The sequence below is a fragment of the Zeus faber genome, assembly GCF_960531495.2.
Source record: "Zeus faber genome assembly, chromosome: 15".
NCBI classification, from domain to species: Eukaryota; Metazoa; Chordata; class Actinopteri; order Zeiformes; family Zeidae; genus Zeus; species Zeus faber.
The window spans coordinates 8,134,890-8,149,786 of NC_137194.1; the positions used below are offsets into that span (position 1 = coordinate 8,134,890).

Sequence of the window (14,897 nt, forward strand, 5' to 3'; positions counted from 1 at the left end):
GATATACACCTCTCTCATATTTTCACGCTAACACACACAGGAGTAATGCCATAAGGACCGGCCTGACTATTTGCATTCTGATTGCTATCAGTGAGAGCGCCACACAGTGCTGTGTGACAGATGGGCATCAGAGGATGTCAGAACTAATATGATCAAATCAGACATGAGCCCACAGCTTGTTCACTCTCTCTCCAACTCATTATCCCTCCCCTCACTGTACACAGCTGGCTCCCAGTATCCATTTCCCATCTGACAGCGCTTAACATGACTGCTACCACAACAAGGGTGGCTAATAACTGGGGCTTTGTGGTGCTAACCTATATAAACCTGCTGTATTTTTATATGGGGTGATTGACATATGGTGAAGTTGTTGGATGAATCCAATATCAAAAAGTATGGGGAAAAAATATAGTAAAGAAGAGTTTAACTGTTTACATTTGTTTTCAATGTAACTAGTGGATTGGGAAAAGTGGATCGTATGTTTTCAAATATGAATGCGCTCAATTTGTAAACGGCAAATTATAAATTCTTTTGAGGTTTTTTTCCACACAGTTGAGAAATTGTCACGCTCCTGGAAAGTTTTGTGTTTTTTGTTTTTATTCCTCACTGTAAATGGTTTTCCTCAGCCTCCAAAGACTGGCACCACGGGGGCCGCGAGAACATCTTGCTGTGCACAGACTGCCGCATTCACTTCAAGAAGTACGGTGAGCTGCCCCCCATCGAGAAGCCTGTGGACCCGCCGCCATTTATGTTCAAACCTGTCAAAGAGGAAGAGGATGGACTCAGCGGGAAGCATAGCATGAGGACCCGACGGAACCGAGGCTCGGTGAGAACATCTTCCCGCCACTCATCTACTTTTCCATTTACACGTTCTCCATCCACTCCACTCCATTCACCTCCTCCCCATAGCATTGAAGAGCCACAGTTCAAAAGCAGGCATCCAGCTCACTCCAGTCTTACCTCCTACCTCATCTCCCAACGAGTAGCACAAGGACTACTAAAACATGTTTTGGACCAAATATTGAGATATGTTTACTTATACTATACTAGATATTGACAAAATCAAGTATAATGATTATTTTTTCCATGACAGATCATTTGACAATAATTTGGGGAAGACTATAGATGCTTTCATAAATTTAAGGCACATCACGATACTTTGATAATCACAATCCTATATCACAATATCTATATTAAAGCAATATGACACCTCATCTTTACACCCCACCATCGGCTGTACTTGATGCAGATGTCGACGCTACGTAGTGGTCGTAAGAAGCAGACCGCCAGTCCCGATGGTCGAGCCTCACCCACCAACGAGGACCTGCGCTCCAGCGGACGCACCTCGCCCAGCGCAGCGAGCACCGACAGCACTGACAGCAAGACGGACGCCATGAAGAAACCCAGCAAGGTACACACTCATTTACATAGCTGTTCAGTTAAACTAAAGGAATTAGAATTTCTCCAACCTGCCGAACCACAATACCGCATGATTGTACAAGTATTTTGGTTCATCAAAATGAAATAATGTAAAAAAATTAAGGCTGTCAAAGTTAACGCGATAATAACACGTTACCGCAGATTTGTTTTAACCCCACAAAGTTTTGGACGCATTTACGCACGTTCTGTTTTTATGACCGTTTGCCCCTTGCCCAGCCCGTAGTTAAGATGGCGCCGATGCGCCACACAATAAAATTTGAATTGTGTGAAATTACATTGAACGAATGAAATTACCATGAAGGCCCCAGGGTGTTGTGTATGTAGTCTGGCGATAGTGGAGTGGATGACGTCGCGCCTTCTCTGCGTGTGCCTGTAACACTTACTTGTCCTGGGTTATACAACCTGATTTTAATAAAGAGTGCGAGTCCTCCTCCTTTGAGCTTGCCACCTAACTGAGTCCCTGTCCGCTCTCACAGTAGTGAATCCAGGTAATCAGGTGGTTAGTGTTGCCGGTTAGCCATTTTTCGGTGAAACGGTAAACTGCACTCCTTGTAGATCTTCTGGTTCCTCACCAGGACAGCTCGTAAGTCTTGTTGGCCATTCCCCATTGGGGATGGGCATGATTCGTTGATTAGTCGTCTCGGACAGTGACGTAGACTTACAAGAAACTTTACGGTTAATAAGTGTAGCACAGGCTTCATGAGAACCTCCGCCTGGACTCGAATAAGTGTAGCATACAGATGTAACGTGTTTGTTTGAGAGAATAGAGGCGGAGCGAAGTGTGCCGTTATTTTACCAAATTTGTGTGCGATGAAGTTGTCTTACTATGGTTACTTGACTAATCGACTGAAATTCTTGTTAGTCGTCTACCACAAGAAAATATTAAAAAGCCCATCCCTGTTCCCCGTCACTACTGACGGAATATAGGGCTTGTACCTCTAGCGCCAACTCTGCAGCCCTGGTAACTGCACCCCAGTTCCTCCGGTATGGGGTAAATATTGCTGGCGTGCCCCATTGTTGAGAGGGAGAGCAGCTGTTCCCTCGAATAAACAAGGTTTCTACGACCGTTTTTCAGATAACAAAAAGCCGTATCCAAAAAAAGTTAAAAGTGAAAACTTGGATTGCCGCAGGTCAGTATGCCCATCTGTTGTTGCCTGTTGGGCTTGAGTTTGCCATGTTATGATATGAGCATATTTTTTTTTATGTTAAATGCAGTACCTTTACAGGTTTCTGGACTATATTTGTCATTGTTTTGGGTTGTTAATTGACTTCCAATAAACATACATTTGCATAAAGCAAGCATGGACTACTGAGCACTTTATTAGGAACACTATACTAATACTGGGTAGAGCCTTCCTTTGCTCTCAAAACAGCCTCAACTCTTCTTGGCATGGATTCCATCATGTTGGACTCATTCCTTTGAGATTCTGCTCCATGTTGACATGATTGCGTCACGCAATTCCTGCAGATTTGTCAGCTGCACGTTCATGCTGCGACTCTCCCGTTCTATCACATCCCAAAGGTGTTATGTTGGATTCAGATCGGGTGACTGGGAAGGCCACTGAAGAACATGGAACTTATTGTCATGTTCATGAAACCAGTTTGAGACGGTTTTTGCTTGGGGACATGGTGCATTATCATGCTGGAAGTAGCCATGACGAAGGGTAAATTGTGGCCATGAAGGGATGGTCTGCAACCATACTCAAATAGGCTGTGCCATTCAAGCAATGATTGATTGGTATTAACGGGCCCAAAGTGTGCCAAAAAATACTCCCCACACCATTACACCACCACCAGCCTGGACTGTTGACACAAAGCAGGTTGGGTCCGTGGATTCATGCTGTTGGCACCAAATTCTGACCCTACCATCTGTGTGCCTCAGCAGAAATCGAGACTCATCAAACCGGGCTACATTTTTCCAGTCTTTAACTGTCAGCGTATCTGCATGATTTTATGCATTGCACTTCTGCCACACGACTGGCTGATTAGATAATTGTATGAATAACTACGTGTATGGGTCCTCCTAATAAAGTGCTCAGTGAGTGTATTTCTTCACTCCCATGGTTATAAGAGTATTAGACACTTGAAAAATATCACTTTAAGGTACATTTTGAACAGATAAAAAATGTGCAACTAATTAACTATGGGCAATCATACAATTAATCACGATTAAATATTTGAATCAATTGACGGACCTAAAAATATATATAAATATTTGAATTTACACCATATCAATATACCTTATGCTGCATCCTGTTTACACCTTGGGGCCTAAAACCTGTACTATGCATTTTATTTTCCACAGAAGATTAAGGAGGAGGCTCCCTCCCCTATGAAGAGTGCCAAACGCCTGAGGGAGAAGGGGGCTTCAGACACAGAGGAGCATGAGAGGGCCAGTGCCAAAAAGTCAAAGTCACAAGTGAGCTTTTGTATTTTTGTGTGTTTTGAGCTTGTTGTTTTTCATATCCATATGTATTTTGCAGAAATTGCAGCTCCTCCCGTGGCCCTCATGAAACTCACCCTCACCCTGTCTTCCCTCCCAAAGGAGCTGAATCGGCCAGACTCTCCCTCGGAGTGCGAGGGCGAGGGGGAAGGAGAGGGCGAGAGCTCTGACAGCCGCAGCGTCAACGAGGAGCTGAGCAGCGACCCGAAAGACATTGACCAGGACAACCGCAGCTCCTCACCGAGCATCCCCAGTCCCCGTGACAACGAGAGTGACTCCGACTCCTCCGCCCAGCAGCAGCAGCTCCTGCAGGGCCAACACCCTCCACTCATCCAATGTCAGCCGGGCACCTCCGCAGCCTCCGCCGCCCCCACCCCACCCGCGTCCTCTGCCCCCTCCATCCCCCCGCAGGTCTCACCCACGGCGGCGGCCGTCTCTCTACCTCCCCAGCCGCTCCCCCCGGCTGGCCCGCTGTCCCTCATCCAGTCCGGACCCTCCCTCCATCCTCAGAGGCTACCATCTCCACACTCTCCTCTGACTCAGGCTCCGCCCCCCGGCCCCCCAGGCCCGCCCCAGTCGTTACCCGGCTCGCATCACGTCCCCATGCCGCATCCGCTGCAAGCCGGCCCTCCGCACCTGCCCCACCCTCACTCCATGCCCCCGCAGGGCTTCCCTCCGATGGGGCAGCCACCTTCCTCGCAGCCGAGGTCGCACACACCCCCCTCCCAGTCCCAGCCGTCTTCCCAGAGTGCAGGGCAGCCCCCCCGAGAGCAGCCGCTGCCTCCCGCCCCCATGTCCATGCCGCACATCAAGCCCCCGCCCACCACGCCCATCCCCCAGATGTCCAACCCACAGTCCCACAAACACCCGCCGCACCTCTCGGCTCCTCCGTTCCCCCAGATGCCTTCCAACCTTCCGCCGCCGCCAGCCCTCAAGCCCCTCAGCTCCTTGTCCACCCACCACCCTCCGTCAGCTCACCCGCCCCCTCTGCAGCTCATGCCTCAGGGGCAACAGCTCCACCCTCCGCCGGCCCAGCCTCCGGTTCTCACTCAGTCCCAAAGCCTCCCATCGTCCTCCAGCCACCAGCCTCCGCAGCCTCCCCCCCTGCCGCCCTCCGCGGCGACCTCGCACTCTGGCGGACCCCCACAGCCGCCGTTCCCCCCACACTCGTTCAACTCTGTTCTACCTCCAACCGGCCCTCCCCCTTCCTCATCCAGCTCCATGCCGGGCCTACAACCTCCACCTTCCTCGGCTTCGTCTTCGGCCTCCTCCTCCTCCTCTATCTCCATGCCGCTTCCCGCCTCCGTCTCCTGCGCCCCGGGCTCCACCCTCCCACCCATGCACATCAAGGAGGAGCCTCTGGACGACATGGAGGAGCCAGAGAGTCCCCCACCGCCGCAGAGAAGCCCCTCCCCCGAGCCAACTGTTGTCAACACGCCCAGCCACGCCAGCCAATCAGCACGGTGCGTTTCCATCAATACTCCATGGTCTCTTACAGCTGTATTATTAATGTTATTTTTTGTATGCAAAGTCCAAAGATGGTGCCCTTTTTATATAATTTTATTCAGGGATACACAGATTGTGATATTCTGGGACAATGCTGATGTTTAAAATAACAAATCGGCCGATAGCTGATGCCAAAACTGATGTATTCCGAGTTCCCATGAACACAGCATCACTCCCTGCTTGAAGCGTCCGAGAGAGCTGTGTCTGCATGTTCTAAAATTGATTGTGGATGGCGTCATTCCCTCGGACGGATAAAAAAATTTAAATAAACGTGCAGCGATGATCGGGCCTTCACACCTTTGTGCACGTCGGGGGTGCTGGTGGGATGCCGGTTGACGCAGCTGCGCATTTTCGCCCCCATCAGACATTTTCTATTGCCAGTAGGCGGCACTATGACTATAACTCAATATTGCCGCATAGATGTCTTCAGGCCGGGAGTCTTATCAAACATGTGAAGTTTGGGGCAGATTTGACCATTTACACTACAAGTTACAAAACACTCTGGTTCCTTACACTGATTCGTGGCGAAACATGGAAACTAGACGCCACCCATGCCGTCTGACGAACACTGAGTCTTTGAACAACTTTTCATCCGTTGTCTTTTATACACACTTACCGGGTCTAAGGTGGATCTGATTAACCTCCTAGGAGGAGTTTGTGAAAGTACAACCCTTGCGAAAAAATACACAATCATTTCAAAATCAAAATGGCCAGCTTCCTTTTGAGTTTAGGTCAAGGCACAGAGAGACTTTTTTTAAGTCTTGGGATGTTACATCCGCCTCCCAAATTTTGTATGTGTAGTTGAAACGTACCACCAGGGCTCCTCCGTTAACGATTTTAAGGGGGCGCTATCGAGCCCCCTTCCACACCCAACGCCCAATACACCCCTCGTGGCACATGTGCCAGGTTTTGTGAGTCTTCATGCATCCCTAGCCCCTGAAAAACCATGGCAACGGGTTTGATGAAAACTCAAAAGCTTCACTATTTGGCATCATCAAGGTCTGAAGACCTTTCCGACCAAATTTGAGGTGGATGTGCCTGACCTGCTAGGTGTAGTTATTAAAAGTGTCGCGCCTGTAATTTCCTGTTGCCAGTCGGTGGCGCACTGACTACGATTCAATATTGGCCTGAAGATGCCTTCAGGCCGGGATTCTTGTCAGACATGTTACATTTGGAGAAGATCTCGCCATGTGGAAATCGAGTTGCAACAGTTGATTTTCTCATGTCGAAACATGGCAATTCGCCGCGCCGCCACGGGAACACCGTTCGATGAAAACTCACACTCTTCATAAGACCTCATCACCTCACCATTTGAGGTGGATCTGGTCAACCCGCCGGGAGGAGTACATCAAAGTATAAAACATTTTCTCTTGCCAGGAAGTTGCGCTATGACCATTACTCAATTGGCACGTAGATGTCTCTGTGATTCTAAAGGGCAAAAAGTACACAAAGATTTCACACTTAATTCAAAATTGCTGACTTCCTGTTGGGTTTAGGCCATGGCACCAGGAGACACTTTTTTCTTTTTTTTTTTTAAGTCTACTTTTTAAGGCTTCTTTGTTCAAACATTTTAGCGGGCACTATCGAGTCATTTTGCAACACCCATGCGCAAGACCCATTGAATATATCAATATAAACATTGGCCACTGCCATCGGTGAAGGTCTTCTTATTTGCCAATAGGCCGATGGCTGTCAACAACGCGAATATCGGCCAATGCCGATATACTGCGGATAGATCGGTGCATCCCTAATTTTATTTTTACAACTTTGACAAAATGACGTTTCTGAGGTCTCCATTTGAACCAGTGCTGTTTCCAGTCACTCTTACCGTAGTGGCCTCAAATTTCAAATTTGCAATAAAACATGTGAAATCCACAAACCGTTATGGTCAATGTGGGTAGAGGGCAGAACACACCAATCAGTCGCCAGGTTTGTCTATTGTACAAAACACACCAGCACACAGTGTGGATGATAAGCATCACGGAGCACCTCGTCTTAAAGATGTTGCTCAGCTGGCAAACACTAGCTCAGAGCCTCCTCATTCAAAGAGTTTTTCTTTTCATAGCAACGAGCAGCCTTGGCTGATGGCTTGGATTTATCCAGGTTGGAGATTAATTATAGCGTGATGCGAGTGAACTGAGGCATCTGAATATGAGTATCTTTAGTTGCCTTGTGCTTAAGTGGCTCTCAGACCGCCAATGAAAAGCAATGAGCTTGTTAATACGTAGCAGGAGAACTCATCATCGCGGCAAAAGTGAAGGGGCAGGGGAATACGCTTCATTTTCAATAATGAGCTAACGTGGGCTGGCGCCATAGGCTTATTTTCTAGTGTACACAGTTTTCTTCATTTAATAAGCTCTGAGTCATTTGATGAATTGATTCACTTTTTTTATGATGTGAACGCAGGTTCTACAAGCATCTGGACCGAGGCTACAACTCGTGCGCTCGGACGGACTTCTACTTCACTCCGCTGGCCTCGTCCAAACTGGCCAAGAAGCGGGAGGAGGCCATGGAGAAGGCCAAGAGAGAGGTGGAGCAGAAAGCCAGGGAGGAGAAGGAGAGGGAACGGGAAAAAGAGCGAGAGAGAGAGCGGGAGAGAGAAAAGGAAGCGGAGAGAACGGCGGTGAGCCTCTTTTTCCTTGTTGTTCGTCCCGGAATACGTAGCTCTGACCTGTAACACTTAATTGGACAATAGAGACGATTTATCCCAAAATAAATCTTACATTTGTCTTAAAAGGCATTAGATTTAACTCTTGAGTCCCCAGTGTGTGGCTCAACACGTTGCTTGTCTCTCCACAGAAAGCCTCCAGTTCTCACGACAGCAGGATGTGCGACCCCCAGATGGCGGGCCCCGCCCACATGCGGTCGCCTTACGACGGGCCCCCCACGACCATCGCGGCTGTTCCCCCGTACATCGGCCCCGACACGCCGGCCCTGCGCACGCTCAGCGAGTACGCCCGCCCCCACGTCATGTCCCCCACCAACCGCAACCACCCTTTCTTCGTGTCCCTCAACCCGGCTGACCCGCTGCTAGCCTACCACATGCCCGGGCTCTACAACGCCGACCCCGGCATGCGGGAGCGCGAGCTGCGGGAGCGCGAGATGCGCGAGCGGGAGATCCGTGAGAGGGAGCTGCGGGAGCGCATGAAGCCCGGGTTCGAAGTGAAGCCCCCGGAGCTGGACGGCCTCCACCCCTCCACCAACCCCATGGAGCACTTTGCCCGGCACGGGGCTATCGCCCTGCCCCCCATGGCTGGGCCCCACCCCTTCGCGTCCTTCCACCTCAACCCCCTGGAGCGGGAGCGGCTGGCCCTCGGCGGGCCCCAGCTACGGCCCGAGATGAGTTATCCCGAGAGGCTAGCCGCCGAGCGGCTCCACGCCGAAAGGATGGCCTCGGTGGCCAATGACCCCATCGCCCGGCTGCAGATGTTCAACGTGACGCCGCACCACCACCAGCACTCGCACATCCACTCCCACCTCCACCTCCACCAGCAAGACCCCCTGCATCAAGGTGAGCGAAAGCCCTGCGCGTACCCCCACTCCTCACATTTTATAAATTATCACTCATATGAGATATGTGTGCGTTTGATTGGATTGTTTGACGGTTATTTTCAATCTTTTGTGTTTTTAAGCATATATTTGTTGGTGGAAACAGTAACAGAAATTCAATGATTCCATTTATTTCCCAGTTTTAAATACAAACAAAAAGGCAATTGTGCATGTTAACCTACTAAAGACCGTAACATTGTCTGGGAATATTTCTGACTTCAGATTCTGATATTAGTAATTGATATTTCATTCATCCATTTTATCAAAGTAAATATTACAATTTCAAGTTGAAAATGTTTTGTTGATGTTTTATAATCATAACTTATTGTATTTAATATACAAACTATTATCTACATAATATCTTACTGTATTAATGTATTGAGTACTTCAGATCAAGTGTAGCATGTGTGATGTGTGTACATGAGTGCCCTGACCCTCCAGATTCTAACTCCCAGAAGGTGGTGAATGCCTTGTGTGTCCCCCAGGTTCTGGGGCCCACCCGCTGGCCATAGACCCCCTGGCGGCAGGACCTCACCTGGCCCGCTTCCCCTACCCGCCCGGCGCCATCCCCAACCCGCTCATGGGTCAACCGCCACACGAGCACGAGATGCTGCGCCACCCCGTCTTCGGTAACCCCAAATTCCAACGGCCTTTAACAGTGTTTACCAAGGGTTTGCAATTCAAGTGGAATGGTCCGATATTAAAACCCCAACATTGGAAGTGAATACATTCGGTCTCCCGACCTAACCTCCACGTGCGCTCGCTCTCCAGGTACTCCGTACCCGCGTGACCTCCCCGGGGGTCTGGCGCCCCCCATGTCTGCAGCGCACCAGCTCCAGGCCATGCACGCCCAGTCAGCTGAGCTCCAGCGCCTGGCCATGGAGCAGCAGTGGCTCCACGGGCACCACCACATGCACGGAGGACCCCTCCCTGGCCAGGAGGATTACTACAGGTCGGTGATGCAACATCGAACAAACTGAGGCAACGTCTATTTTTATTTATACATCTATACATATATTCGGGAAGAACCTCAATGAAATGTAACATCCTGCTTCAAATTAAAAGCCTGTCTGCGTTGTTTAAAGGTAGATTCCATCACACATTTACTCTTTGATTACTTTTATTTCATATGCACGCAAGGAATAAACTGCTTTCTCTTTTCAAAATAAAAGCCTTTCTGCCTTATTTAAAGGAAATATATATATATATATATATATATATATATATATATATATATTTATATATATATGTATATATATCTGACAAAGAGCGTTTACTCTTATAGTACAAAGCTATAGTTTCATTTCTAGCAGACATACCCTAAAGCAATAACTAGTTTGGTGTTTACATTCAATTAAAGGAATCACAGAAAAATATTTGCCAGGGAGTTTACAACCGTTTGTCCGGATGTTATTTTTAATCAATTTAACTAATTTATTTTTTTTGTTCTCCAGTCGGCTGAAGAAGGAGAGCGACAAGCAGCTGTGAGCGGGAGGGGACTCACACGCGACACGGGAAGGTGTTAGTTTCCACAACGCGCAACGTGAAAAGAGCAGAAGGACGAACAGATCGCCGCAGAATTCTTCAGATGACATTTTTTTTTTTTTTTTTTTCACATCATGGACCTTTTTTTTGTTTGTTTTTTTAAATTGTTGTTATTTTATTTTATTTTTTTAAGACATTGACTTTGTTTGGTATATAGCCAGTAGTGACAACGTCCTCAAGACTCCTGCATGACAAACTTCCCTGACATTTTGTAGGTGCTAGAAACAAGACACTGTGCTTATCGACAAAAAAACAAAACGGGAAAAAAAAAAAAAAAAAAACATTTAAATACCAGACCGGTCATGCCGTTTATGGAGAATTTACAAGTGCTATCTTAAATTCAACATTTATTTTAATACATTGTTGGAGGTTTTTTCATAATTTTAAGAAAAGCTACAGCATGGCGTTTCTGAGTCTGTAAATAGTATATATAAACATATAATTATTATTATAATTATTATTATTATTATTACTAGGTGTGGACTCCAAACCAAGTTGTCTCAACCTCCAGTCTGTTTTTAGGTTTCAAAGCGTTTTCCCTTGTTTCAGAGGGGAGCACCGTGGCATTACAGGAAGCAGCCCACACTTTTATTTTTTATTTTTGGAGAGAGTTGCCGTTCAGTCATCGAAGACCTCGTGTCCAGATAACACACTGTCACAGCCACACGCCAAACACACACACACACACACACACACTGAACTTAACGTGAGTTTTAACGATTAGAAACACTTGAATTTGGGACGCTGCGGTCACCGAGCCTCTTGTGGAGCCCACATTCAAGTTGTGGAGAATTATTACTATAATTTTTTTTTTTTTTTTATTGCACTGAAAGAGTTTCCTTGAGCTCCACTAATTGGTTTTTACTCCTCCACTTGAAAAAAAAAATCAGTATTTAAAAATCTGCGAAATGAAGAAATATTTCATTTTACAATTTTTACAATTTTTTTTTTTTTTTTAACAGTGAATTGTTTTTAACTGTGGATTTAAAGAACTTTGACATTGACACCGTATTTGGTTGAACTGAAAACATGAAAAAAAACAACTTAACTCCTATCGGGATATTAGGGATCACATTTTTTTTAAACATTTTCCACTGAGCGTAATCATATTATTATTATTATTATTATTATTATTATTATGATTGAGACGGTTTTAAACGTGTGACGGTGCGGTCATCCATGTTGATTCATCGATGTCCTGTTGGGTCCACCTGCATCCAGGAGCCGAGGGAGGGTCAGAGGGGGGTCTGAGGCGACGGGGGTCCTTGAGATGGCGGACCTCACCCATCCACCCTCCCCTCCGGGGTGTTGTGTCCGTGTGCCACTGACTGTTACTCATAGTGTCCCCCACCCGTCACACTAGTGTACATTAGCCTGCGTTGGGCTCCCTGCCTTACCATATCACTTTGGGGTTTTTTTGTTTTGTTTTTTTTTAATCATTTTCTCAACGCACCACGACCATTGAGACTTTTCATTGATACCTTGAAAACTGTGGCTGTATCTTTATATTTTTGTATTTTATTTTCCTCCTCCGTATACCACAAAAAAAAGAGGCTGCACTTGTCCTACGTTTTTAAAAAGTTCCCAGATCTTCCCACGGGGCTTAGAGTCGGCGTCGGCGACCGTTCGGCTTCCTCCCTCAATAATTAAGTCTTGCAACCTCTCTGTCACTCCACCTTCTTCTCATCCTCAACCTGTCCATGTCTCGCTCTCTCTCCCCCTCCCCAGAACCCGGTGTACTCCACATCTTCCTTTGCTTCATTTCCTATTTCTTTTTGCCTTTTTAGTCCCTCTTTTTTGTGTCTCCAGAACCTTTGATGTTAAGTGTTGTCAATGGTTTAGCTTCTTGTTTCAAAGCGGCAATAGCAGAATGTAAATTCTGACTGCTAAGATTTATATATATACTGGTATCTTGAAGCTTATTGTACATATTAGTAGTCGCCATGGGATGACACAATGTAAACAAAAAGTAGAAATAATAAGAAAAATTGTGAGTCCTGTGTTCTCTCCATTTGAGTATTTTGTAATTTTTTTGAAAAATTTGTGGAATTAAAATAAACGACTAAGTTACACCACACAAAATGGGTTTGCTGGTCTTATTTAAGTATGGTTACGTGATCCGAACTATGAGCCAAATATATCAAAAATATTTTGCTCGATCTGCAGTATACCTCCCTTGTTTCATATAAGTCTGATGGTCCACGTACATTTATCCAGTGAGACATTATGAAAGCCCACTGTAAGATCACAACTAAAACTATATTTACATTCTCAATGGGTCCTATTGTTTATTCCAGTAATTCTATTGGTGGTGTTAAATCTGGTCATGGACGCAGCTATTGTGCCAGCTTATCACTGTCACTCATTGCTCATTTGGAGTTAGAGGGTTAAATCAGTGGAATATCACTGGAATATCAGGCATCAGCAGCAAACAGCAGCAAGGCTGAGCCAGAAGGAACACCTCCTCAGGATGAAAAGCCGCTGCCTGCAGAGCAGGGTTGTCATTTCGCCGCCTCGCGTGGGGAGTGATGGAGCAGCAATCTGTGATGGTGTGTCATCCGGAGAGGGAGCCATTATTCCTGTGATGCTCTCTGGAATGATGCTCCGTCGTAAAGAAAAAGGAAAGAAGAAAAAAAACAAAAAAAAAACACAAACAACGATGAGTTCCTCGGGGCTGTCATGTGACGCTCACCTTCTGAGGAGGCGCCGCCTTTTGTTGGCAGCTCGCTTCGCCTCCCCTCCCCCCCGCCAACAAAAAAAACAAGACGACACGTCGTCAAAAGGGAGCAGCGCCGGCTGGTTGAATTATTCATCTCCCGCCCTCCCCTCCACGCCGGCGATGGAGCGGCTGTGGCTCTTGTCGACTCGAATCCCTCTCATCACGCTGCGCGTAGCCCTGGGGCAGCTGCACGAGGACACAAACCGTCTTCCAAATCTGGCCTTTCCTGTCTGAGCGCCAATATGTCTTGTGCCGCGCGGCGCCGGATGCTGTTGTTTCAGACACGGAGCCGTGTTGTTTCCCCCCTTTCTGTTCTCCCTCCATCCTCCATCCACCTCTCACCCCACCAGCCTGCCGCTGAGCATTAGGCTCAGGGCGCCAGGAGAGCGCGGCGCCGCCGCCCTTTAGTGCGCTGGGACGGAAGGCGGTGCGCGGGGCTCCTCCTTCCTTCCTGTCGCCGCGGTTGGGGTAAAAAAAAAATTAAAAATCTCCTGCCCCGCCGCGTGAATGCGGGACAGTGGGGGGCCAGGACGATTTCTCTTTTCTCGCGTTTGTGTTTTTTTTCCGCCCGTGAAGAAGCGGATGGAGCCGCGTCTAATCAAAAGTGAAAGGAAGCCGATTCCACCCGAACACCTGGTCTGAGCAGGTAAACACGTGCTCCAAGGCTGTAGTGTCGCTTTGCTGCAGCTGTTGCAATTCAACCCCACAAAGCTTGAACAAAATCAACTGCAATAGCGCCACAGGGGTGAAAATCCCGCAAGGAGAAACTAAAACATAATAATAAAAAAAATATATATCCAGTCCAGAACCAAGATCGGGCTGAATGCTAACTGTGTTAGCTCAATGCATGGCTGCGGGTGGGATCAACTAGCCTAGCTCCAGTGAAATTTCCCAAAAGACTGGAGTGTCCCTTAATAAATAAAACATCATGGGGCTGTTTCACAAACAGAGTTTGATCTAAATCAGGAGTAAGATAATCCTTCCTAAATGAATTCAGAATTGAAAAAGGGCTTTCTGAGATGTTGCTTAATTTAAGATGAATTATCTGTAGACTAGGAGAAGAAGAAGAAGGAGAAGAAGAAGACTCGGAAGCCCTCAACTAAGGTGATGAAGGACTAATCAGCTCCTTCTGTCTGTTTGTGGTGCTGGTCTTAGTCCAGATCAACCAGGAGGCCACGCCCATTAATCCAAACATTTAATGTAAACCTTCACTTAGAGCTAAATTAGCAAGAATCATCCTCCTGGAAATCTTTTCCTTTTTTTTTTTAATCATTGTTTTTTTTTTGTGGAACAAGACCAGGGCAACTCTGAGACGCTGACACTTCTTTACACCATGACTGAGGAAGGCCATTTCCGTGGGACCAGACTGAACGCGTGATTTCGTTTCAGATGAGAATTTATCTATAATCCCACGGGTGGATGTCTATAATCTGCGCCAAAACCGGTCCCGTGTGGGCTCACTGTGATCCCCCCGTCGTGCATCCTCGGGTTAATAGAACCAAAAAAAAAAAAAGCAAGAGTATATTAATTACTGTTTAGTGTTTTTTTTTATTTTTTTAAGTGACCTGCTGTAAAGCCACACATCTGAGCGTTTCAGCTCAAACAGCCCTCGCTCACCAGGGAGGTTTGAAAAGATGGTCGGATGAGAACCCAACCTCGGACGGCGATCCAGGCGACTGTTGGCCGCGACAAAGC

The 14,897-nt window shown here is 47.1% G+C and overlaps 1 protein-coding gene across 1 annotated transcript in view; it reads left to right on the top strand.

Moving 5' to 3' along the window:
- rerea (arginine-glutamic acid dipeptide (RE) repeats a) overlaps nt 1-12,550 on the top strand; it is a gene marked incomplete at its 5' end in the record, with an annotated part of 95,293 nt that extends 82,743 nt beyond the window's left edge. Inside the window, 9 exons of the mRNA XM_080015886.1 lie at nt 627-826; nt 1,250-1,411; nt 3,746-3,859; nt 3,986-5,346; nt 7,796-8,012; nt 8,189-8,900; nt 9,424-9,567; nt 9,710-9,890; nt 10,393-12,550. Coding sequence (XP_079872012.1) covers nt 627-826; nt 1,250-1,411; nt 3,746-3,859; nt 3,986-5,346; nt 7,796-8,012; nt 8,189-8,900; nt 9,424-9,567; nt 9,710-9,890; nt 10,393-10,426 — 3,125 coding nt within the window. The 3' untranslated portion in view covers nt 10,427-12,550. The remainder of the gene's footprint in view (nt 1-626; nt 827-1,249; nt 1,412-3,745; nt 3,860-3,985; nt 5,347-7,795; nt 8,013-8,188; nt 8,901-9,423; nt 9,568-9,709; nt 9,891-10,392) is intronic.
- Between the last annotated feature and the right edge of the window lie 2,347 nt (nt 12,551-14,897).